Source organism: Rhizopus delemar, genomic scaffold (genome assembly GCF_000149305.1).
Source record: "Rhizopus delemar RA 99-880 supercont3.15 genomic scaffold, whole genome shotgun sequence".
In the NCBI taxonomy this organism is placed as follows: Eukaryota; Fungi; Mucoromycota; class Mucoromycetes; order Mucorales; family Rhizopodaceae; genus Rhizopus; species Rhizopus delemar.
This window is the reverse complement of record NW_027137841.1, coordinates 377,872-399,587: the sequence shown is the minus strand read 5'-3', so window position 1 is coordinate 399,587 and position 21,716 is coordinate 377,872. Positions and strand designations below refer to the sequence as shown.

The window sequence follows — 21,716 nt, the reverse complement described above, 5'->3', positions numbered from 1 at the left end:
ACAACACCGTAAGGTCTTAAAATGCCCTCACTGTGAGAAACAGGGTCTCTTTCGACGAAACGGCCACACTAAGACAGAATCCCCGCAAGCTCTTTTCCGTTGTACCAGCTGCGGTAGTAGCTATAGAGCTATAACTATGAGATCCATTATACATTCTTGCATTTCTTCTTTGACACAGATCTCACCTACAGAGAATGTCGAAATTTCTAGACCCTCGCAAACAACTCCGACCCACCAGCTAGACTCACTTGGTAGTCAATCAGGTGACGTACAATCTCTTCTAAACATGATCCAGCGCCTTACGCAAGAGCTTGCAGCCGCCAGATCTGAAATTGAGCAACTCCGTACCACAACTATCCAGTTACAGAACCAGTTTAACCACGAAAGATTAACTAGTAACCAACCCACACCACCTGTAATAACAAATACTCAATCCTCCTTTGATATCCCTGAACCCACGCCAACAGCATCACCTTGGCGTAACCCCGACCAAGTACGTCGATTGAAAGAAAGCCTAATGCAGCAAAGACAACAGCGACGACAACAAAGACAAGAAGCCGCCGCCAGAATATTACAGCCACCCTCCGAGAATCAAGGCTTTAAGTACATCTATCTCCCCACGAAGGCCCGAGTACCCATTGGCCAACTTCGCTCCCGATTGCGTAAATTGGATATCAATAATAACCGTATCCTAGATATTCACTACCCTGATCGTAATGTCGTAGCCCTACTGGTGCACAATGATTATGCCGACGAACTTCGTTCCCACCTGCAACGTTTCAAGGTAACGCTGAAAGATGATTTTAATCCTTGTGATCCTAAAATCCTTCGTGACCCCCAATACGCTGACGCTTCTGACGAAGAACGAGCCAACCTCGCCTTTATGCATCATTGCAACCGTATGGAACGAGCTCTGAGATTCATACGTACCCCTGTTAAATTTGCTGTTGCAAGATATTTTTACGCCCAAGGATGGATCAGCAAGCAGACTTTACAGGAGAACCTACCCTCAAACCGACGTAACAACGAACCAGAGTCAGATCCGCTATGTTTCGAAGATGAGAACATGAGTACCACAGATGAATATAAGAACCAAGATCTTCCTTCTGATGAGGCCTGTATGAACGATGCCTTATCACTATGAGTAATATTACAATTTCACTTTTCAATACAACTGGTTTAGCTCGTCAAGCCATAGGCCCTATCCTTAATATAGTTCGATCGTCTTCTGTTCTCCTCCTTACGGAAACCTGGCTCTTAAATCCACTTAAGTATCCAACGCATTGGAAACAATACCATACATATGGTATTAAAACCCAACCTCTAGCTACCAAAGGTAGTCAAGGAATCAGTCTTCTCGTGAATCCTGACTGCAAGTATCATGTCCATCATTTTAGAACTGACGATACACCATTAAGTCAGTACAAATTGTCTTTTACCATTGCTAACGTCTTAATCCACTGTCTTTACCTACCTCCCCATCTGGATAACCAAACCGTCAATCAAGTTTTAAACTCTTTACCGCATACAACTAGCCACACTAATACGACTATTATCTGCGGCGACTTTAATGCTAGACTGGGATCTATTGTAGGGGACCACTCAACGAACTCCAGAGGCAATCTGATCATAAGCTGGATACAAAGAAACAATATCATCCTATGGAATCAAAGGTTGGCGTATGGACAATATACTTTTATGGCCCATCAGGGCAGTAGCATTATTGATCTATTTATGAGTACTACCGAGCTTACTGGATCCTCCATGAGAATTCGCCAAGATCTTTCATTGGACTCGAATCATAAATTAGTATCTCTTTCCTTTCAAATCAATGCCAGCATTCCACAACTCCCAAGGCACCCACGGATTATCTGGAATCTAGGAAAACTCAAGGACCGCAACAATCATGAAGTATACTTGCGTCGTTTTCAGGAGTTATCCCAGCCTTTATTGCAATACCATGAAAAACATTATTATCATATGAACAATAGACATTATGCGGTTGACTACATAGAAAAGCTCAATGCTGACCTTTGTCAGGCAATATATACCTCACTAGATGACAGTTGCGGGAGAGTTTCACACTCTACAGATCCATTACGCGACTTCTGGACTGACAAATTGCAAGAAGCTTACGACTACCGAGAACTCTGCTACAGGAAATGGAGAAAAGCATATGGGCTTAACAAGCTCCATTATTGGCTAAAGCACCAAGAAGCTAGAGCTACTCTACGTCGACTGATCGCCCAACTTCGCCGAGAAACTTGGGCCACTTTCTGTAAACAAATGGCATCTGAAGAATATACCAAGGCAATATCTAAGCTTAGCCGTATTCGCAAGAACCGAACTTTGAAACCCACTTTCTCCACTCCAGAGGGCCCACAGCATGCAGCTGAAATAATGGCTTCCTGCTTGGAAACTACTTTCTCAGGTGATCTTCTTAAAAACGTCCAACTTTACGAAATCGATACTCCTATTTTACCTTTTGAAATAGATTGCCCGTTCACCAGGGACGATATTAACCTCGCTATCCGTTCCCTACCAGTCAAGAAAGCACCTGGGATCGATCACCTGCGAAATGAAATGCTCCAACCAATATCTCATCTGCTAGCACCTATTCTCTTTCACCTCTTCCATATGTGCTGGGCTTGGTCATATGTCCCACAGACATGGCGCATTGCCCAGGTGATACCCATATACAAGAAAGGCTCACCATCAGATCCAGGTAATTACCGTCCAATTAGTATGACCACTATCTTTAGAAAGATCTTGGAACGCTGCATCCAGCACATTCTACAAACCGACGGACCACCTCTTGATATAGCCCAAGGTGGCTTTAGAGAATCCCGCAGCGCATTAGATCAGGCTTTGTGCCTCACAGAAATTAGTCACATACTGCGTACACACTACCATGTCAAGCCTGTCTTAGCATTTCTTGACATCAAGTCCGCATATGACACAGTCAATCGCAGTTTCGTATGGGACACTCTGAGCCGTTACGTCTCATCTCCCATGCTCAACCTGTTACGTTGCCTTTTTGACGATGTGCAAATCGAAATCCTTCTCTCTAATACGACCTCTCGTCGTTTTCACCCGAAAACAGGCGTGCTTCAAGGCTCTATCCTCTCACCGTATCTCTATTCCATCTACATAAATCAGCTTCCAGCCCAATTACGATCCCAGGCCATCACCACTGACATGTCGCCATTAGAAACGATACCGCTCCTAAACTGCTTACTCTATGCAGATGACGTGGTGCTAATAGCTGAACGTACGACTATGACTGGTCTGCTACGTAAGTGTGAAGAGCATAGCCTACAAATGGGGTACCGATGGAACCCCTCCAAATGTGTCATATTGGACAATCAGCTAGAACCTATACCATATACCATTTATAACCAAGTCCTGCCACAAGTAACCTCTTTTGCTTATCTAGGCGTACCATTTAAACCAGGGGGTTACCTAGACCCAGATGAATTGATTAGACGCAACTCCTCTAAAGCATTAGCCACGATGAACGTACTGAAGTCAATGGGCATTAATCCCTCTGGCTTCTCTAGGCTCCTTTCAACCAGATTTTACGCTCATATAGTTCGACCACAGCTTGAATATGGCTTGGCAATCAACCGCTTCACTAATACCCAGCTGAAATCCATTGAAGATGTGCAAGATACATGCATCCGTACGATCTATGGTGCCCGTGGAAACACCTCCACCAAAGTGATGCTTCACCTAGCTAAACTTCCCCTTATGGCAGATCGAGTTCACATTTTACAAGCACAGTTCCTTTACAGGTCCTTATGCTTACCTGACGATGCACTGTTATGCCGACTATTACCACACATTCGACACATTCGTGGACACCAATGGTTCCTCCTCTCAAAGACCCCTCTCTGGCAAAGCTTACCTTCTACAGGAGAGGAACTGGATAAGCACATGTTCAAAACAGCCAAAAAACGCTTCCTGCAACAATCTCTAGAAAAGCGCCAACAAAGTGGGCATTACAAACTTCTTTCAAGTTGCCGTAGATCCGTATCTTTGGACCCTATCTTATGGTTACCCATGTCCTATGCAGAACGTAGTCGATGTATACGGTGGAGGCTAGGTTGGTTACCTGGTGGAAAGCCGCATCCGTGTCCCAAACACCCTACACTCAAGTTCACACGCAAACACGCCATTACTTGCCTCAATATGCACCAACGCCTCTATATGCCTAAAACCATTACAGATCCTCTGTCGTTCCTTCTGAATATGCTTCCATCTCGCCCCTCAGTATCCTCAAATCTAGCACTCTCTTGGTCCCAACGCTGGCCAGTTATATGTTCAATATTACATGAACTGGATCAACTTCAACATGTCACAGCTATCCCCATTACTCACCCACATGGTCAGAAGCTCCTCGAATGGCTTAAACATTTCCTTTAGCTCCATCTTTTATGGCTCCACACATTTCTCCTCCCTTTACCTTTTTTACCCTTTATCCCAGAGGGGTTTTTTCATAACATCGACATCCTAACGGATTGACCTGGTCCGGGCGGACACTTATTTGTTTTTATTTTTAGCGCTCAATTGGACTTTCAATAAAGTATAACATTTAAACAAAATACGTTGCCGACTCTCAGGTGACATACTGATCATAGATCAACATCAGGTTAAAACAAAGAAACAAAAACATGCATTTGCTTACTGCTGCTCCATATATTGCTGAAGCCTAGCGTATCCATTGACATAATTATAAGGCTTTAAAAAGCCTGTTTGGTATTTGGCATTGATCACTTCATTCAATTTGTCCTCTGCTTTACCATCCTTTGGATCAGCTGCAATCAAATAAAATTGATCTTCTGGATTCATCTTGTTTACTGTTGACATGCCATCGCTAAAATTAAAGAAAAAGTGGTGAGCAAGAAAGGAATAAAGAAGACTGAAAAAGCAGAAGATAGACTTTACTTTAAGAGGCTAACTTTACTGTCATTGTATTCTATCGTCATGGCTGGAGATGAAGTGGGCTCAAGCAGATATATAAATAAATCTGTGAGAAAATATGTTAGTATTCATTGTATACATATCTAAGCAAACAGTAGTACTAATCCAACCCTATTTTTTTTCCTTTCTTTCTTTTGCTTACCTTCATTACTACCATTGATACTACTACTACTACTGATGCTATTGTCGTCAATACAAGCCTTCTTTGTAGGGCGTGGTTTTGTTTTGTCGTCAAGACCGTCATTTGTGGTGCTCTTTATTGCACATCCTTGACACTGATAGTCTGATGAAATAAGGTTTTGAATAATTGAAAAACATGGATAAAAAGCGGGGAAACTTACTTTTATTGCAAGTGAAATGAGAACATTTGCAAGGTAAACAGGCTAGTAAGTCAGTATGGATTAAAAGCAAGATGAAAAGGGCATTGAATACCTAGTGAAGCCATCTTTCTTTTTCGACTTGTATCAGAATCCAACGTCATACTCAGCATCACCTTATGCAAAAGAACGAAAGGGGGGAAAGAAAGAAGGGGGGCGGTGAGAAAAGTTGCCTTCGCTTTTGCAGCATCATTCGGCATTTTAAATTTTTGAGAAATTTAAGGCACAATGCACTTTTGTTTATTTACATCAATTGGATTGGTGTCCTCCTTATGAAGTGTAGGAAAGCAAAGTACTCTTCCTTTCACAAGAGGTTCATAATGATCTGATAGCTTTACAACAAACGGTGGAGATACACAAAGTGCAATGGTTCCTTCTGTTTGTCCATCTTCATCTTCCATAATGGACGGATCAAACTGTTGAACACCTTCCTTGACATCCATCGCGGTAATACATACTTCCTGTCCTCTGATTGCCGACCCCAGATCCATCACTTTCTCTACCAGTTGACGCAATCTTTGACTGTATTCTGTCCGTAACAGTGCCTGATCTTCCTCTTCTGCCGATACCAAAAAACTATTGGGATATGATTTCTGCAGCCCACGATACAGATGATGCCAATTGCGCTCAGCGCTCTTTTTCCATCCTTTCTCAACCTCTTTTTCGCTCATCTTGTTCTTTGCAATCAAGAGTGAGACCTCTTGGCGTAAGCGAGTAGCAAAAAATGGAGACGCGTCATACTTTTCAAACCAGTGTTGAATTTCTAAAAACTCGGCATGGCATGACAGTCCTGGAAAATGATGTGTGTTCAGGTTCTGAACAAGGACATCCATCATGAATTTTTCTGTTAGCAGCAGGATACGCTCTGGACTCAAATGGGGATTCCCTAATTGTCCGATCGTCTCTCCCAGATTAAGCCAGAGTGTACTCAGCTTTTCGGTCGTCGTCTTGGGTTCTGCAAACGGCAGGAGTTCTTGTGCCAATCGCTTGATGTCACCTCTGAGATCGATAAGCTGTCGCGCGATACTCTTTGGATCGTCGTCAGAGCACCGCAGAGACCGTAAGTGAGCCTGATAGTTATCCTCCAAGGTTTTCAACTCTTCCGTCCGTTTCTTCACTTTTGCTTGCATCTTGCTCACCTGCTCCTCTAACCTTTTGTTCTCATGCTTGTAATAGGCCTTTTCTGCCTCTAATTCTTTCAATGTGGTCTGATGCTGTTCAACATGCTGTTGTCTATCGGTACTGTTGCTTTTCAGGGATAAGCTAGTTTCTAGAATGTGATGTTAACGGAGTTTTTGGGATGTGACACTAATTTACCTGTTTCTATGGTAATCACGCTTACATTGTCATTTTCTTGATGTGCAGGCAAAGATGGTAGATTCTTTGAGTCCAATGATGAGTTCCTTGGCGGTTTTTCTGCTATACTTAATTGAGCGCTGGAAATACTCTGAAAACTAGGCTGTTTGGAGAGAATGGGATCTGAGATGGATAGTGACGAAATGGAAGAAGTAATGGATGTTTTCGATTTTGGTTTCTTTTGAAATAGTCGAGATATTCTACCAATTGATTTGTTTTTTGATTTATCCATTTGAACTTCACTCATATCCCCTTTAGAAGGAAAAAAAAGGGAAATTAAAAAAAAGAGAATAATTTTTTTATTAACTTTGTACCTAAAAAATATATTAAGCATTTTAAATCACAGTTTCACTAAAAGGGAAATTCATGACATGCTTTACGCTTTATCCTTCAATAAAACGAAGATCACTCTTCTTTGGACTTGACTGTTTTTTTTTATATCAACTTATTGTAATGAAAGTATTAAATCTAAATACAATACTGAAATATTATGATTAAAGGAATGTTGGTCTTTGTTCAGACTCCCTACTGCTTTGCGTGCACGTCTCTCCTTTTTTTGTTTATAAAATAGCATGTATGACAAAGCTGTAGAATGGCAAAGAGCATGATGGATAGTTATCATACAAGGAAAGAAGAATATGTGTCTACCCATTATGCATTTTCCTATTTTCAAATAGGAAAAAGAACAATGACAGTTGTACCAAACATGATTTGCGCCATACATTGTGTTACACAGCCCTTTCCTTTTTGCCCAATATCATTCACATTCCTGCCAATGTACCATTACCTACACGGGAGAAAAAGAAAAGCCAGGCTCTCTCTCTTTTTTTTTTTTTTTTTATTTTGTGTGTATGCATTCATATGTATATAGTGTATATTTGTGTATATTAAAAAGAGTATATAACAGTTCTTTTTGTTTACATGAAGTCATCATAATCATCATCAAAATCGTTGTATTTATCATCAGCAGCAGAATTTTTGCCAGCAGCGACCAATTGAGGTTTAGCCTTACCTTTACCTTTCTTGGTGGCTTCTTTAGCTTGTTTTTGCTTTTCGTTAGCAATAGCGGTTAAAGAAGTGGCTACCTTTTTAACTTCGGTATCTTTCAAAGGAACTGCGATATCACGTAATAATTCGTCAATCACCCACCCATAGTTGATGGATTTCTATTAAAGGTATTCATTAATATATTCATCTATCTTGATCCGAAAAAAAAAAAAAAAAAAAAAAAGAACTCACAGAATTGGCAGTAATGATTTCTACTAAACGTTTACGATAAGTTTCTAGTTCTACACGGTTCTTTGGCTTCCAATCCTCAATGGGCTTTCCCTTCATATCCTCTACATAAAACAATCAGACATAGAGCTATACATAAACAAAGCGGCTGTCTGTATATACCGATAGAAACGCCCGAGAAAAGATCAGTAGCACTCATCATATCAGCTTCTAATTCTAATTGACGCATACGTTGCGTACGTGCGTAGTCATCCTCTTCAGCTTCTTCCTCTTGCATCAATTTCTTTGCTTCTAATTCTTTCTTTTTTTGTTCCTCGGCTGCTTGCTTTTCAGCAATTTTTTGCTTCAAGGGAACTTTCTTTTTGATGGGAGCTGCTGCGGGTTTCTTGACTTCTTTTTCCTCTTCAGAGTCTTCCCAAGATTCTTTGACTTCTTCTTCGACATCTTCATCGTCCCATTTGTTCTTTTTAGGAACGGCAATTTGAATTTCAATGTCGCTTTCGTCCTCTATGATAATTTGCATTTAGTCTATTTCTTTCTGAGCATCTTTGTTTTTACACTACCCCAATCGCTCATTATAGTCTTGCAATAACAAAAAAGACAGAAAACAAAAGAAAGGCTTTTTTTTAAAAAAAAAGAAAAAGTGACTTGATTCATCCAAACCAAGCCAATTAAATTCGCGCCACTTTTGGGAGGTAGACATGGTAAAAAGAGTAGCTCTCTTCTGTCCATACCTTTTCTTTGCCCTCAACGATAAAAATTAATTTGATCTCTTGCTATGTCCAAGAAAACTAGCCTTATCTATATAGAAAAAGCTATCATGCTCTACTATCTGAAATGAGCATATCTTTATTTGAGTAACCTCTAAAATTTGGACTGTACGTTGTGTTTCAAAAATAACATAAACAACCTTCTTTATTATATGTTCTTGCATATAAAACAAGAAAGCAAATAGGTATGTATTTGTTTTATCTGCTTTGCTTTATTAACAGCCAATTTGATCACCTTTTTGTTTCAAAAAGGCTTTACACTTTTTCTATTGTTTTATAAAGACAAAAAACCATGTTGCGTATCCATGCAAAAGACCATTTCTCTTGGTGGGCGTATAAATGCTAAGGTAAGCTCAAGGCATATCAGAATGTCAACCCGGCTTCAATTACTGTCAGAGAGTGAAAAGAAGCTTGAGTGTATGGGTGATTATGACTTTGAAGTCCAACAATGAATTTGGTGATATTTTTTTATGTACATGTATTCATATCAAGAAAAGAAGACGTTCCTTCTTGAATACTTGTACATGTATATCTCCTTTACCAATTTTCTTGGCCTCATATACGGCATATGTCGACTTAAACTTTGCTTTGACAAGTCGTTTCAAAAGACAGATAAAGTCCTTGATCTTTCTTGATTTCCTTGTATTCTTGATATGCTTTGTATATCCAAGGACACAACATTGTAATCTCTCTGTGATTTAAGACCGCTAGCTTATAGGAATGGATAACGTTTTTGGATGGTTCATGCGATAAGTTGCGGTTGTTATGAGAATCTCTTTAGCATAGTGAACCCTTTGCGACACAATTTGGTGAGTAGAGAACACACAAAGATCCATCGTCATGACTGATCATACAATCACCCGCTTCCACCAAAGTGATCAGTTTAATGGCAATATTGCGACTCATGTTGTTAATTGACATTGTTCTGGAAGCACGTATCAGGTTGCTGATGTTGCTGACTGCCGATTTGGGAAGCAGACTTTCATCATCCTATACTGCATCTTAAGCACCTTAAGTTGCAATCATGATGCCTATCTCCTTTGAGTAAAAGCAGATTTTATTCCAAAATCAGTATGAGGCAAATGTCTTTTTTTTTTTTTTTTTTTTTTTTTGGAAAACTGTTGTCGTGGAAGTATTCTTTTTGTTAGGGACGATCAAATTGCATACTGGTTAAAAAGGACAGCTTAATCAGATATTTCTTTAACCTCTTAAATTTATCACTATCCTCTCGATCTGGTACAATATGGTATCATTCACTCTTTTCAAACTGAATACTTTTTGAGGATCACTTTTGACGGTAGAGACAAGAAACTTAATAAAAGCACCATGATCGGAAATAACCTTTTTTTGCTTTTTTTTAATTAAGCAGTACTTTAAAAGTAATTTTAGTATAATAAACTTCAAACTCATAATTGAGCCATTTCAACTATCAATTAGTTCAGGTTCATACTTTATCATTTTGTATAAAGTAAATGAAACACAGAGCGCATTTCATTATTGCTTATCTTCCTATGATTTTAAGCCTTTGGGGTCATTTTTCCATTCCGACTTCAATCCGAACGGATATCTAAAGCATAATATTTTCCAATTTAATAATAGACATTCTTAAAGCAGAAAGAAAGGCTTTCAAATTGATAAATAAGATTATACTAAGTCAACTAAACAATTGATAAAATAACTTTTCTTTAAAAGAAAACTACTGTTTACCTAAAACTCATGTACAAAGCAATCAAAAGCCGAAATTAACAATTGAATCTTGAAGGGCATGAACTTGAAGTAGATGCCTTTCCTCCTTGAAAATAGTAGGATGGCAAATGAACTTAGAAGGATTTAAATTGTCTTACTTGTATTTCCCATGCTATGGTTCATCTAAATTGATGAATGCCAAGTTACTAAGCTTATATCAGTTTCTATTTTTCAGTACGGGTGCATTCAGCACATGATTGTTAGCTTTTTAATTTAACTGGGTGAAGCTACTTATACAAGAGTATATTCTCTCAACAAACGACTTTGTATAAATATTATGCCCTTTTTTTGTTTTTCTTTTTCTGACTAACTTTCATGAAGCTCTGGACCCTATCGGTTGCTTTGCTTTCTGTCGCAAGCTATATTAGCTCTGGTATGGCCACAGGAGAAAACTCGTTTCAGTTGGCCTTGGATTACCACGTACCCAAAAACATTGCCTTTAGCTGTCACTTTGGTGGATCTTCACATGTTGTGTGGGTCCTGTCTATACTTGAAGAACTAGCCGCTAGAGGTCATCATACGATTTTCTATACACGTGTAATGTCTCTTCATAATACAAAGAACTCTTTGAATGTTTACGTATTTCTATGACTTAGGACGATCATGCAAAGTTCATCAAGAACTTTCCTACTGTTGAATTGGTCTCGGCTGGTCCAGCTATAGTAGAAAAAGAAACATATAAAAACGGGATTCGTGTCCTCTCCAGTGATAGCCATATTGATAGCTTTTTATGTATAATGAAAGCATTGATGCTTAACTTCACAGACAGTACGTATCAAGCACGTACAAAGAAAAGCTACTAAGATATTGCTTTAGATTATCTCAATCATATGGATTTGTTTAGTAAAAAAGATGTGGACCTTGCTATTTGTGATTATTTCAATATGGCCTGTGTTGAAGCTTCTATCGCTAATAAAATACCTTTTATAGTCACTAGCACTCACATATTAAATGCAGGTATAAAAAAAAAGGATGGGGAGGGCAACACAAGTTTATAATCCCTTTTGGTCTTTTAGACGCGATAGCTCCCTACATAAATATCGATTTCCTATCTATGCATAATCCAACGAGTAAGAACGTTCCGTTCTTTGAACGTTTAAGAGATAAGGTGATCAACCTCATACGCTTGCTAATCAAGGCCAGGGGCTTCATCAAGGAATTCCGACAAGAACAGAGGGCACTCGGCCTTGAACCTACCTCGGGTCAATGGCATATAAAATTTAAAGACTCGATAAAGATGTTCAATACCGCCTTTGGATTTGATCCTCCAAGACCGATTGGCCCATTAATTGAGCTGATTGGTCCCATCTTGCCCAAAACACGTCCTGTGCTGACGGATGACCTTCAACAGTTTCTCGGTAGCCATAAAAAGGTAGTCTATGTCGCCTTTGGTCAGCATGCGGTTCTGTCAACAGAGGAGCTTGGTCTGATCATGGCCTCCATGCTAGAGAACATGGAAACAGGCGACATTGACGGCATCTTATGGTCCGTCAGAGACATGGAGCATCTCTTTCCAGAAACACTCCAGACACGCTCCGGCCAAGTCTATCGTATCCGAGACCTGTTTGACAAGAAAGAAGGACAAAGCATTCTCTTTTTGGAATGGGCTCCTCAGGTCGCCATCCTTCATCATCCCTCGACTCAATTGTTCTTGACCCACGGAGGATCCGCCTCCGTTTATGAAGCACTCTATAATGGCGTGCCCATCGTCATCTATCCATTCTTTACCGATCAACCTGCGGCTGCTGTCATAGCCGAAGAGAATGGCTATGGACGCTGGATGAAGAAGAGTGATCAGGAACAGGCAATCAAGGTGGTTCAAGAGGTCTTGCGTGATGATAGATACAGACTGAATGCCAATCGCTTCAAGGCCTTGGTCCAGATTCGATCCAACCGTGGTGTCCAACGCGGTGCTGATGTGGTAGAAGAGGCGCTCTATTTGCATCAGGATGGCAAGATCAATCATCGACGAGATGTCAGACGCGACCTTTCCTTCTTGAAGGCATACAACTTGGATCTTTATCTCTTTTCGCTTTCTGTCATCTTTGGATCACTCTTTGGCGTCTATCGCTTGGTTTCCTATGGCTTAAAGCGGTCATCGGTGAAGGCAAAGAAGATGAAGTCTGCTTGATGCTCCATAAAATAAATAAATAAGAAACAGAGAGCCATTCGCTTTCCTAAAATTAGCAAAGTGATGACAATTTTTATAAAATACATTTTACTTCAAACTACAATAGTTTCATATTTAAATATTCAAACTATAGTTCACTGTCTTTTACGAGACTTGTTTAGCTGTCAGATCGTCTTTTTCAGTGGTTTGTACCACCACGAGAGAAGCTTGTAGTGCTTCATTTGTATTTTATTTTCAAATAGTGCCAAAATACCATATCTGCAATCATCTTTTTTTCCCTTCATTTTTACTCGTTTTTAAACGGCTTGACTTCAAATTGTTGTATTTATACCTGTATAAGTGGTCTGTCTTGTTCAACTCTAACTATTATTTACATTTAGGATTTTCTTTATGTATGATTTATTACAATCAGCAATTCGATAGATTTGTTTTTTCTTTATAGATATTACCAAGCTATGTATAAATATAACCCATCTTATCTTTTTGCTCACTTTTTCTTTATTTATTTTTTTCTTATTCACTTGTTTTCGCCTTTTGCTTTATCTTTAGTGTAACTGAGTACATTGATGAGGCTTCTTATTAGCATATGCAGTTGTATGATATTTATGTCAGCTTGAAGAAATATGTCAAGCCTTGCTTTGTTTCTTCTACAGCCATCAGACCTTTTTTACTCTTTTGCCAGGAACGATTATCTCTGATCCTTCAATTTCATTCAGATGTTCATTAGTACAGCTTGTCTTTTGCTATACATTTTGTCAGACAGGCTCAACAAAAAAAAATAAAATTTAGAGCATAAAGACAAAGTAGGGATCATCTGTGTCTCCATTTTTTAATCTGTTGTACGACAGTAACCCTGATTTAAATATTCTTTAAGGACATATAAGGTAAAATATTACAAACGTAAAGTGAATGATGCCCAATAGGTTTTCTATTCAAATACAAATATACAAAAAGAGTTCTATAAAGACAAATAGCAAAAGCATTTATTTCCAAAGTTATTATAATTTTAAAATAAAAAAAAAAAAAGAAACGCCCATCTAGTTACACTGACTTCTTCATCAATAGGTATCTGCTAACAAGTTAAGCATACTTGGGGTTGACCTTTCCATTACACTTGCCCTTGATACAAGTGTCGCGACAGTCATCGCTGGTCTTACAGCAGTAACCGTTCCAGCCAAGACCTTTGCCTTCACCACGGTTGTTAGGGCGAGTACAAACCTTGCTGTTGTCATCTTCATCAATAGGTTCAGCATACTTGGGGTTGGCCTTTCCATTACACTTTCCCTTGATACAAGTGTCGCGACAGTCATCGCTGGTCTTACAGCAGTATCCGTTCCAACCAAGGCCATTACCATCACCACGGTTGTTAAGGCGAATGCAGAGCTTGTTGCTGCCCTTTTTACCGCTGCTAGAGTCGTCATCAATGGATGGAGCGAGCTTGGGGTTTTCCGGTCCGTTACACTTGCCCTTGATACAAGTGTCATGACAGTCATCGCTGGTCTTGCAGCAGTATCCTTTCCAGCCAAGGCCTTGGCCTTCACCACGGTTGTTGGGACGAATACAGCCTTCGGGAGAGACCTTGGGGTTGGTAGAGGCTTGGACGCTGACGAGAGCAGAGACAAAAAGCAAGATAGAGAGAGACAACTTCATTGGAGATAGAAAAGTGGATTGATGATAAAACAAATACAGCGATTGACATTGTGCCTTTTATATGTTTTTTGAAGACGCACGTTAATTTAATTTTTATTTGATGTGCATATTTTTAGCAAGGAACTTGAAGTATTGAGGAAAGTATACAATGTCTCCTCATGAAAATTTTGGGATACAGTATTTTTAGCAATAATTGTACAAATAAGGCCGATGATCTCAATACAAATTCCTGTCTTTCCTTTTAATTTACTGTATAGAAAATGTTGTTTTCAAATGGACACTGTATCTATCATTGGATTGTGATAGTGAACATAACAGGCTTGAATCATGAAATAATTGAACAAAATGCGCGCTGTTAATCCTTAAGCACCGCCAAAGGTCTTTGTGGTTTAAACTATGAGCGTCTGAGATGAAACACTGACCTATAGGCTTAATCCTTATGCCAAAATGATACACAACCTATTCAATTTAGTCCTACAGAATTGTTTAAGTATGTGCACGCGTGAGTTTATGCTTACTTAATCAATAGCATACAACTCCTCTGTTTAGGAAGATTACTATATTTAGATCAAAAGAGAATGGCGGGGTTCTTTTAATAAATTATTATTTTGTGAATATGACTTAAAACTCGACATTTGAGAATGATGTCGCTTGTAGCATTCTTTAGAAGGTTAGGTACCTTTTAATTATCATGAGTTTTTCATGTAGCAAATCAGAACGTCTCCGCATTTCGGTGCTTTTTTTTCAAATCAATTACGTTGGCGAATGGTAAGTAATAGCCAAAAATTTAAATTCACCCTATGTCATTTGTGTTATAGTAAGCTTCATTCTGGATGTTACACTTAATACGAAGAGGAATTGGATTGTTACCAACACAAAATAAAGTAGCCTTTGGAGAAGTGTGCATAGAGTATAGATTTGGAGTACTTGAGATAACAAAGCTAATTTAAGATGCTTTTATTCATAAAAAAAGTATCATTAATTTATAGTCTTTGCTACCATTGAGCTATTCTATGTAAAAAAAGGCATTTTGATATGCAGCTTTCGGAGAAAAGACAAAGAAAGTCGAAGTTTCGTTTATGCGTTTCTGTAATACTATGAAAATGAACATCAGGCTGTTTTTCCAAACATTAATAGTGTCAGCAGAGTGCAATGCGTTGGTTTTTAGAACACATACATGCTCTTCCTCTTATTCTTCAAAAAAAGATCCTTTTCAATTGAAAACATCGCCATCCAAAAAAGGAAACTATCTTTTCCAGAGCACAACGAAATCAACGTATGACAGTTAATTATGAATTCATTTCTAAAAAAGCAAAAGGAGAAAGGCTTTTAAGGCTCAGTTTGTCTTGCACAGAATTAGAGAGAAGAAGAAAAAAGAGCAAAATAGAGGCACTACACGGTCATAAAGTGTATATATATATATAAAAGTTCATTTGAGGCTTGGAAAGTTGAAACTATCACTAGATTTTTTTGTTGAAGTTATGAGGCTCTCGAAAAGCAAATAGTTGAAGAGAGGTCTGTAAATAGCACTGTTAGCATTCAAAATGGAAACTCCTAACCTAGTGTTTGGAACAAGCTGTCTAATTACTATATGGGTTAGTAAAACCTAGTTGTGTAACTAAATGGCTGTTCATTCTCATACATCTAATCATAACGCGCCAGTAAAGCAGCAGATGCTACTTTTATGATGGTCTGAAGGTAACCTTAGGACCGATTTCTCGGAGAAGCGATGATATTACTTTCTCGTATCATTTAAATGGCTAGTTTATCTATAAATAAACAATGACCGATTGGATTAAACATAAGACGTTATGCGATTCTTTGGTCAACTAAATTCAGCTTCATTGCTATGTTCTTCAACTTGGAATGAACCAGATACTATAGCATTTATCAAACTCTTTGTTATAAACACGTTAAAAAATTGGTAAAACGCGCAAGGTCCACTCCAATCTTCCTATAGCAAAGCAAAGACTGTCTTTGTGAGTTGCAAATTAGTGCTGATAGCTTAAAGCATGGAGTTATTCTACTGAAACAAAGTCTTCTAATTTTTATGTATGCCGATTGACTGTTGTACACATGGCATATATCACTCCCAAAAAAAAAGAAGAATATTTCCTCAGAGTAGACAGAAAGCAGCGTTTGAATCAATGATTGAAAGCATTTTCCTTTTCACCATAAAGTTTGCATGCACGCACTATTCTATGACGGATACTGTTTGACGGTGAAGAGAGAAATAAAAAGATAAAAGACTATATTCAGTATCATGCTACGATTCCTTTTGTCTTTACTGCTCACTGCTGATTTCATCTTACAGCCATTAAATAATATCAATAAAGGCAAGCAAAGTATTGTGACAAATGCAAGAGTTACATGCGTTTCTTTTTATTACTAGTATTGTTATTTGATAGGTATTATGATTTTTCTTTTCCTTTCTGATTTTATTCACATGAATTGTATTTATACGCGCTCAATGATAACAGCAGAAGCACCACCACCACCGTTACAGACACCAGCAGCACCAAACTTGGCATCCTTGTTCTTCAAGACGGAAGCAAGAGTAGTAATGATACGAGCACCAGAGCAGCCCAAAGGATGACCCATGGCAACAGCACCACCCCAGATGTTACTACATGAACACATCAGCTTCCTTACTTTCTCTCTCTCTCTCTCTTTCTTGTTACTTACACTTTTTCAGCAGGAATGTTCAAAATCTTCTTGTTGGCACAAGCAACGACCGAGAAGGCTTCGTTGATTTCATAAAAGGCAATGTCTTCAGCCGTCAATCCGGCATGTTGGATAGCCTTGGGAATAGCCAAAGCAGGAGAGGTAGTGAAACGAGCAGGAGCCTGTTCGGCTTCACCCCAACCACGCACCTTGGCAATCAAGGGCAAGTTGTACTTTTCAGCAGCAGCCTTGGAGACAAGGACCAGAGCAGAGGCACCGTCGGACAAGGGAGAGGAGTTGGGTGCAGTCACAGTACCATTCTTGGGTTGGAAAGCAGGACGAACAGCACGGAGCTTTTCTTCGTTCAACTTGGAGACCTCATCATCCATCTCGACCACACGGTCGGGCTTGCCACGTCCACCAGACACAGTCACAGGCACGATCTCTTCTTTGTAGTGACCGGCAGCAAAGGCAGCTTGGGCACGCTTGTAAGATTCGATCGCATAGTCATCTTGCTCTTCACGGCTGATGTCATATTCCGCAGCACATTCTTCAGCGGCAACACCCATCAAGTAATCGTTGTAGACATCTGTCAAACCGTCCTTGACGATTCCGTCCACGACTTCTGTGTTGCCATAGGTTGAACCAAAACGTTGCTTGGGCAAGTAGTAGGGTGTGTTGCTCATGGATTCCATACCACCAGCAACCACTACTTCCGCATTACCCAACATGATCGTTTGTGCAGCCAAGATGACGGCTAATTATTTACCTTAAGTCCTTTGTCCCTTTTTTTTTCCCACACTGTTCTCACTTACCCTTCATGCCTGAAGCACAGACTTTGTTGACCGTAGTAGAGATCGTGGTCTCTTTGAGACCGGCACCGATGGCAGCTTGACGAGCAGGGTTCTGACCAAGACCAGCAGACAGAACACAACCAAAGATGACTTCTTCAACAGCTTCGGCTGGTAAGTTGACCTTCTTGATAGCGGCTATAGAACCTCTTGTTTAATCTTTTTTCTTATCTCCCCTTTTTCTTGGATACTTACCATCAATGGCAATAGAACCAAGCTTGGTAGCAGGCAAAGAGGCCAAGGAACCATTGAATCCACCTAAAGGAGTACGAACAGCAGCAGCAATGTAAACGTCTATAGAACAGTTGGCTTTTTAGTTTTTCCTAATTCTTCATCAAGGGGAAACAAAAAGAGATGAGCCATAAACCAGTGGCATGAACCATTAGGCTTTTCTTTTCTTGGTCTGTCTCTGTCTCTTTCCTTCCCCTTCAAGTGCTTGTCTTACCGCGTTGAGTCATCTGATTAAACAAGAAGAATCGTGATGAAAAGAAGAAGAAAAAAAAAAACAGGAATAAAAAACCGTAGGGGGATCAAAACGATTGGGATTTCAGTTTTAGCCAATGAGAAGCCTCAAAATGATTTCGTTCATTGAACTTTAGTTTTGCGCTAAAAAAAAAAGATGGTACGATGTTCCAGAGGGAGCACAAAGATGCAGTCGCTTTATTCATCCAAGAAGTTCATCGTCATACGGCAGATTCAGTCATGTATGCAGTTGCGTGTTGCGGATCGATACGGACAGTTGGATGCAGTGGTGCTAAAACCAGGGGAGAGCACCTACTTTTCTGACGAGATCAAACGATGTAGGCTCAGAATGGTAAATGAAATGTAACACATTCAGGGGGAGGAGGTAGATAAGGGTTGGTGAGGATAGACAACAAAAGACAGGTTGAATATGCAATACGACAGATAGAGTGTGGATCATGAAAGAAGATGATACCAGCAAATGGCAACTTAAAATACAAATGAATCACGAAAGACATTCATTCTTTGGTTCATATCATGATGGACACGTTATAAGGTGGGAAAGCAAAAGACGCATTGAGCACGTATGAATCGACATGATCCTTTCAAAGCAACAAAAAGGAGGAAGATCGATATCTTTACAGATTGCTTCCAAAACACGATTTAGGCAAAAACAATTCATTGCTGGCCTAGTGAGCATAGGCTTGTGATCCAATGGAATTCAAAGGTGATCATCTAAGGATCAGACAAGGTCTTGTTCCCTAGATTTTTTTTTTCTTCAATGCTCTGCCATCGTCTCCATGAAAAAAAAAGGGTAATAGGATATCCTTTCATAGTCGACACGGGTTGCTTTCCACTGTGAGAAAAAGAAAAAGGTTTGTCTGGTCCCTTTGGTTGCATTAAAGACATGGATGGGTCAATATAAAGTCAATCAATGTTGACTATTGTATTGGTTTATTAACGGCATTTTAAATAAACAAATAATCTACGCACAATGTCGAGCTAGAGAAAAAATGTAAGTCGAAATTGTCATTTAAATGCAGAGACCTACATAAAGATCTAGTGGTGACTCTTCTTGTTGATAAAAAAGTGTTCATAAGTACAATAAGCAGCAAATGCCACAGTGGCAATACCAAGTCCGGGAAACATGGTCTTGAAGTTGGATGATTTTGAAAAGATGGGATGTTTACGCCAAGCTTCACGTCTAGCCCAAGGATCGTGATAAACAGGTGTCTTTACTTGAGCTTCAACGTGTGATTTGGTCATTGCTGTCAATGTAGGTATACAATAAAAAAAACAGAAAAAAAAAAATAGAAAGCTTGTAGCGGCCCTTCACCCTGGCTCAGTGACGTAACTTTCTGAGATGTAATTATTTTTGAAAACAGAAAGCAGACGCCTTTTAAAAATGAGGGATGGCTCCCTTCAGTGAATGACACTCTTTGTGTTTTAAATGGACTCTTTTTATTTAGGTTGTCATGGCAAAGTATTTCTGGGTTGCACAAAGTGCCTGATATTTCACTTCTGAATCTTGATGGGTCATTAGTTCCATTATTCTTTGTTTAGCGCCGATCGATTGCAGATAACTAGCGATGGTTTAGCCTGTGCTGTATGTGGGACATGGAACTGTTTCTTTACCTTTTACTATTGGGATCTGTACTGTACTTGATATATTGTCCAATATCATGGCATGCGATGGCCATCACCACAGGATCGCTAGAACGACTCAACAATCTTGCCAGCAATCTAACAAAAGACCCTGAGTAAGCAGTAGACACACAACGCGTATTACCTCAACAGGTGCTGGTCCTTTTCATTGAACCGATTCGCATTCTGCTTCCAAAATGTTTCGGACGCATGCGAAGGACTCTCCCACTGGAGCATGCCTGTTTCGACTCTGGATGCATAGACTTCAAATGTGCTAGTGAGAAAAACAAGGTTAGAGATGAATCGGCTCGGTGCAACATGTCATGTACCCAAGCCGTTGAAAGCTTTGCTGCAGTTCATTCTTTACAAATTCAATATCCTCCATCATTTCTTGATCCGTCCACTTGCGTGTCGCCAGATGCTCTGTCAGCGGCAGGAGTTTGGCGACCAGCATGGCCGACATGTTTTGGGCGGGTGCTTTTTCAATCAAGTTCTACGCTTTGATTAGGACATGTGCTCAAGCTGTCTTGCGTTACCTTGAAGGTGGCCATGATCACCCGGACCACTTTTTCCTTTACGCTGGTCTTTGCGTGATCCACCAGGAGAGGGATGAGGTTGCACTTTCTAAGAGAAAGAGAGAGGAAGATGAGTGACTGCTCACTGCGTACAATCGCTGTTACTTGTTTAGATGCTTGGCGACATGCGGATCAAACGTCAGGAGCCAGATGGCAAACGTCAGTTCATATATCTTTTGTGGATCAGACTGTGTGTTTGCTTTCAACACATGAATCAATCTATCCTAGCGATCAGTATTCCCCTCCTTCCCCGCTTTTGATCCCGATCCACTTACGCATCAATCGCATGAGACGTTTCCCAAAAGACCCTTCGGTACTCTGGAATATGAAACAAGGCGTCCAATATCTGAACATGAAGATCAACCACATGCTGATGACGGCTTTGGAGTTGAAATGTGACCCATCGAAAGAAGGCTTGGATGTCGATCTCACGATGTGGAGTAGAGCTAGAAAGAGGTGAGATGCGCAGACGAGAGCAGACAAAAGTGGCTTACCAGATCAAAAGGGTCAGTAGTTTACTGGATTGGATGCCAATGAATTCATCATTGATGCCTAATGCTTTGTAGAATGGACCAAAAGGAAATTCAGAGTTGTTCTTGTTTGCTTTATGAAACAAAAAGATCCTCTCTTCATGTTCTATCAAATACAGCCTGTCAGGATCCACATCGACTTTATGCCAAGTTTACCGTTCAGCATGTCATGGATAAAGACAAGTACTTTCTGAAGTGCGTCCACTCTGGCTAATTTTTGCATTAATTCTAAATACAATAGAGCATAATATTGTCCATGCTAAGGGTGATCCATGTCAGTCTCTGTACAGATACTATCAATCGATATACCTCTGCCATGATGGGTTCTAGCTCTTTTATTGATTTGTTTTCTACATATTTTATCATTGCCATCTCATTTTCAGATATCAAGCCCACTTGTTTATAGTCTTCCCAAGGCACGGGTTCCTGTCGAATGCTGTTTAAAGTATCGTCCAAATAAGGATGAGATATAATTGTTAATTTCACTTGCTCAATCAAGTCATCTCTTGTGCAAGTTGAAACATTGCTTGCGTCTTTTGGTTCTATCACGGTGACTGCAGACAACATGCTGATGGAAAAAAAAGGAGTGAAAAAAAAAAAGTATGAAACGCGTTATAAGAAAAAAATTAAAACGATTTTAAGGGGAAGGATTGGTACGTCATTTTGTTAAACAAACAAAAAAAAATTCATGTAGAAAAAAAAAAAATTTATTAAGTTTCGATTGTAAGAGATTAATTGTTT

General features: G+C 39.6%; 8 protein-coding genes across 8 annotated transcripts; 3 read left to right on the top strand and 5 right to left on the bottom strand.

Moving 5' to 3' along the window:
• Window positions 1-286: 286 nt before the first annotated feature.
• Window positions 287-4,425, top strand: RO3G_14949 (uncharacterized protein; the record flags this gene model as incomplete). Its single annotated transcript, XM_067669533.1, has 3 exons — window positions 287-1,118; window positions 1,184-3,295; window positions 3,437-4,425. The coding sequence occupies 3 exons, from the start codon at window positions 287-289 to the stop codon at window positions 4,423-4,425; spliced, it is 3,933 nt and encodes a 1,310-aa protein (XP_067525634.1).
• A 307-nt stretch (window positions 4,426-4,732) lies between these two features.
• On the bottom strand, window positions 4,733-6,963 carry RO3G_14948 (uncharacterized protein; the record flags this gene model as incomplete). The annotated part of the gene is made up of 7 exons (XM_067669532.1): window positions 4,733-4,740; window positions 4,803-4,876; window positions 4,948-5,029; window positions 5,126-5,266; window positions 5,325-5,415; window positions 5,609-6,630; window positions 6,678-6,963. The coding sequence occupies 7 exons, from the start codon at window positions 6,961-6,963 to the stop codon at window positions 4,733-4,735; spliced, it is 1,704 nt and encodes a 567-aa protein (XP_067525633.1).
• A 670-nt stretch (window positions 6,964-7,633) lies between these two features.
• RO3G_14947 (uncharacterized protein) lies at window positions 7,634-8,475 on the bottom strand (the record flags this gene model as incomplete). The annotated part of the gene is made up of 3 exons (XM_067669531.1): window positions 7,634-7,882; window positions 7,956-8,056; window positions 8,115-8,475. The coding sequence occupies 3 exons, from the start codon at window positions 8,473-8,475 to the stop codon at window positions 7,634-7,636; spliced, it is 711 nt and encodes a 236-aa protein (XP_067525632.1).
• Window positions 8,476-10,783: 2,308 nt separating this feature from the next.
• Window positions 10,784-12,599, top strand: RO3G_14946 (uncharacterized protein; the record flags this gene model as incomplete). The annotated part of the gene is made up of 4 exons (XM_067669530.1): window positions 10,784-11,005; window positions 11,065-11,236; window positions 11,399-11,425; window positions 11,485-12,599. 4 exons carry the CDS (start codon window positions 10,784-10,786, stop codon window positions 12,597-12,599), a joined length of 1,536 nt encoding a protein of 511 aa, XP_067525631.1.
• Window positions 12,600-13,679: 1,080 nt separating this feature from the next.
• RO3G_14945 (uncharacterized protein) lies at window positions 13,680-14,249 on the bottom strand (the record flags this gene model as incomplete). Its single annotated transcript, XM_067669529.1, has 1 exon — window positions 13,680-14,249. One exon carries the CDS (start codon window positions 14,247-14,249, stop codon window positions 13,680-13,682), a length of 570 nt encoding a protein of 189 aa, XP_067525630.1.
• Window positions 14,250-16,706: 2,457 nt separating this feature from the next.
• On the bottom strand, window positions 16,707-18,222 carry RO3G_14944 (uncharacterized protein; the record flags this gene model as incomplete). Its single annotated transcript, XM_067669528.1, has 5 exons — window positions 16,707-16,875; window positions 16,935-17,670; window positions 17,729-17,902; window positions 17,960-18,058; window positions 18,210-18,222. The coding sequence occupies 5 exons, from the start codon at window positions 18,220-18,222 to the stop codon at window positions 16,707-16,709; spliced, it is 1,191 nt and encodes a 396-aa protein (XP_067525629.1).
• Window positions 18,223-19,285: 1,063 nt separating this feature from the next.
• On the bottom strand, window positions 19,286-19,492 carry RO3G_14943 (uncharacterized protein; the record flags this gene model as incomplete). Its single annotated transcript, XM_067669527.1, has 1 exon — window positions 19,286-19,492. The coding sequence occupies one exon, from the start codon at window positions 19,490-19,492 to the stop codon at window positions 19,286-19,288; it is 207 nt and encodes a 68-aa protein (XP_067525628.1).
• Window positions 19,493-20,322: 830 nt separating this feature from the next.
• Window positions 20,323-20,523, top strand: RO3G_14942 (uncharacterized protein; the record flags this gene model as incomplete). The annotated part of the gene is made up of 1 exon (XM_067669526.1): window positions 20,323-20,523. One exon carries the CDS (start codon window positions 20,323-20,325, stop codon window positions 20,521-20,523), a length of 201 nt encoding a protein of 66 aa, XP_067525627.1.
• Between the last annotated feature and the right edge of the window lie 1,193 nt (window positions 20,524-21,716).